This window comes from Hyperoodon ampullatus (assembly GCF_949752795.1).
Source record: "Hyperoodon ampullatus genome assembly, chromosome: 9".
Lineage (NCBI taxonomy): Eukaryota > Metazoa > Chordata > Mammalia > Artiodactyla > Ziphiidae > Hyperoodon > Hyperoodon ampullatus.
In genome coordinates, this window is record NC_136922.1 from 50,816,713 (window position 1) to 50,819,647 (window position 2,935).

Consider the following 2,935-nt stretch of genomic DNA (forward strand, 5'->3'; position numbering starts at 1 on the left):
ACAAACTGTTTCACTATATTTATTCAGTCATTAGATTCATTACTCAGTGGTTTATCATTCAGGATGAAAGATGAATAAAACACAGGTCTTGCTTCTTTTTTTTTTTTTTTTTGTGGTACGTGGGCCTCTCGCCGTTGCGGCCTCTCCCGCTGCAGAGCACAGGCTCCAGACGCGCAGGCTCAGCGACCATGGCTCACAGGCCCAGCCGCTCCACGGCATGTGGGATCCTCCCGGACCGGGGCATGAACCCGCGTCTCCTGCATCGGCAGGCGGACTCCCAACCACTGCGCCACCAGGGAAGCCCCAGGTCTTACTTTTTAAGAGATTATAATCCCAGGTTAAGTGGTTGCTCTGAAGGTTAATAGATATACTTAACTTTTTATTTCAATTTAGAATTAATAATGAGCTAGTTCACATAAAATGTAGAAAACTTACAACCATAAAGGTCTGTTATTCCACAAACAATCTTTATGCAATAATTTTCATATGTGTTACATCTATATGTATTATAAATCCCACACAAAAATTTTATAATTTTTGACCTAAACACCTAGATATATTTTAATATATATAATTTTAAAGAGATTAAGTGGGGAAATAATATTTTATATTAGCTCATGTATTTACATTTACATCCAGGTATTTTTATTCCTTCTTGAAGATCTGGGTTTTCATTTTCCTTTAGCCTGAAGAATTTTATTTAGCGTTTCAGCAGATCTGTTAGGTGACAAGTTTTCTTAGTTTTCTTTTATTTGAAAACATTATTTCACCTTCATTTTTGCAAGATGTATTTGCTGCATATGAAATCCTGGATTGACACAGTTTTTTCTTTCAACACCCTGAAGATATTGTTTCATGAATTTCTGGCCTCCATAGTTTCAGTTGAAAAGTCCGTGATCATTTGAACCATTTTCTCCTGTGTAATTGTGTCATTTTTTTCTGACTGCTTGCAAGATTTTATCTTTTTCTTTGATTTTCAGCAGTTAGATGATGAAGTGTCTACACATAGCTCCTTTATATTTATCATGTTCTGGGTTCACCAAGCTTCTATGTTTATGTGTTTCACCAAATTTGGGAAAATTTTGGCTATTTCTTCAAATACTTATTTTTCTTTACCACACTGAGTGTAGTTATAATAGCTGCTCTAAAGATCCTTGACTGTGTTAAAATTAAATACAAAATGGACCCCAGACTTGAAAATTCCCTGAGCAGACAAAACCACTTAAACCACATAAGTGTAACTTAATTTAGCTTATTTTTCAAAACAAGTGAAACTTAACTTGGACTGCTTCTTGTAAATGCTTCTGATAATCATAAAAGAAACTTAAGTTGTCTTCCTAAAAATGGTATCAGATAATCACTTTTAACCAATCCCCTGCAATCTGGAAACCCCCATTATAATAATCAACCATTTTCACTTTATAAACCATCCTGTAATGTCATCCCCCTGAGCTTCATATTAGTTTTAAATCTGAAAGCTCCCAGTTCACAAACTGTTCTTATATGCACAATAAACTCTTACTAAATACTATATTTTGGTTTGGTGGTTTTAATTTTCTTATTTCTAGATTTTTGACCTCTAGCAATTTCAATTTCTGGATCATCCAGGGTTGATATTTATATTGTCTTTTCTCTTGAGAATGGGTAAAATTTTCCTGTTTTTTTTTTTAAAAAATATATGTTTAGGAGGTAGAGCCCAAGATGGCTGCATGCACGTAGTACCCTTGTGAACCCAGCGGGGATGGTTCTTGTTATCTCCTTGAAGCCCACATCTGGCCCTCCCTCCTGTGCTTATGATGTGAGCTGTTGTAGTGGGGGAGACGAGAGCAATGGCAGGGAGCCTCACTTGGGTGGCAGGCAGGAGCCTATGGGGCCAGGTGCTTCTGGCCTGCAGAAGCTTCTCTCTGGGTGTTCCTAGATTGTTCCATGTAAGGGTCACCCTCCCTCCCCACAAAGTGGTTGATCATTGGAATGAGGCAAGGGCCATATTTTGGGTATCTGACAACATCGGGATCCTGGGAAACTTTGAAAAGCACCCCAAAGAACTGATCAAGAGCCCCATATGTCTTCGAGGCTGGAAAGGGAATGAATTGCAGCATTGTATCCAAAAGAAGAGAATGGTTGGAAATCGGATGTTCATTGATGACCTGCACAACCTGAACAAACGCATCACCTATCTCTACAAACGCTTTAACCGGCATGTACAAGTACTGGTAAAAGAGAAAGCTGGGAACTGTGGAAGAGGCATATCTCTCACCCAAGAGAAGGGGAAAGTACTCTTCCTTATGAGGAAATGGATTTGTATGCTTTCAAGAATAAAATGAGACTTCTTTGTAAAAAAAAAAAAAAATATATATATATATATATGTTTAGAAAATTTAGATTATATCGTGGACATTGTCAGTGTTATGTTGTGGATTCTGTTATAGTCTTCCAAAAATTCTGATTTTTTTGTTCATTTTGGTAGGTAATAAACTTAGTTGGACTCAACTTCAAACTCTGTCTCTTGTGTGGAAGCTAAAATCACAGTTAAGTTCTTTCATCTTTATCTGAATTTTTCTGACATATGTATGATTTGGGAGCCAGCTAAAGATTAAAAGTATATATTGAGATGTAATTTACAATTTTGTATAGCATAAGTGTACAGTTTGATAAATTTTAGTAAACCTAAGCATTTGTGCAACATCATCACAATTCCACTTTAGAACATTTCCATCACTCCCAAAAGTTTATTCCTGCCCATTTGTAGTTAATCTCCATTCTTACCTTTAGCCCTAGGCAACCACTGATCTGCTTTCTATCACTATAGCTTTGCCTTCTCTAGAAATTTCATATAAATGGAATCATACATTATGTAAACATTTGTGTCTGTCTTTTTCACTTAACATAATATTTATGAGGTCATTTGTGTTGTTGCAAGTTTCAGTAGTTTGTT

At 36.5% G+C, this 2,935-nt stretch overlaps 1 protein-coding gene across 1 annotated transcript; it reads left to right on the top strand.

Annotated features, from left to right (window-relative positions):
• Window positions 1–1,829: 1,829 nt before the first annotated feature.
• On the top strand, window positions 1,830–2,324 carry LOC307058365 (large ribosomal subunit protein mL51-like; the record flags this gene model as incomplete). The annotated part of the gene is made up of 1 exon (XM_079711828.1): window positions 1,830–2,324. One exon carries the CDS (start codon window positions 1,830–1,832, stop codon window positions 2,322–2,324), a length of 495 nt encoding a protein of 164 aa, XP_079567954.1.
• Between the last annotated feature and the right edge of the window lie 611 nt (window positions 2,325–2,935).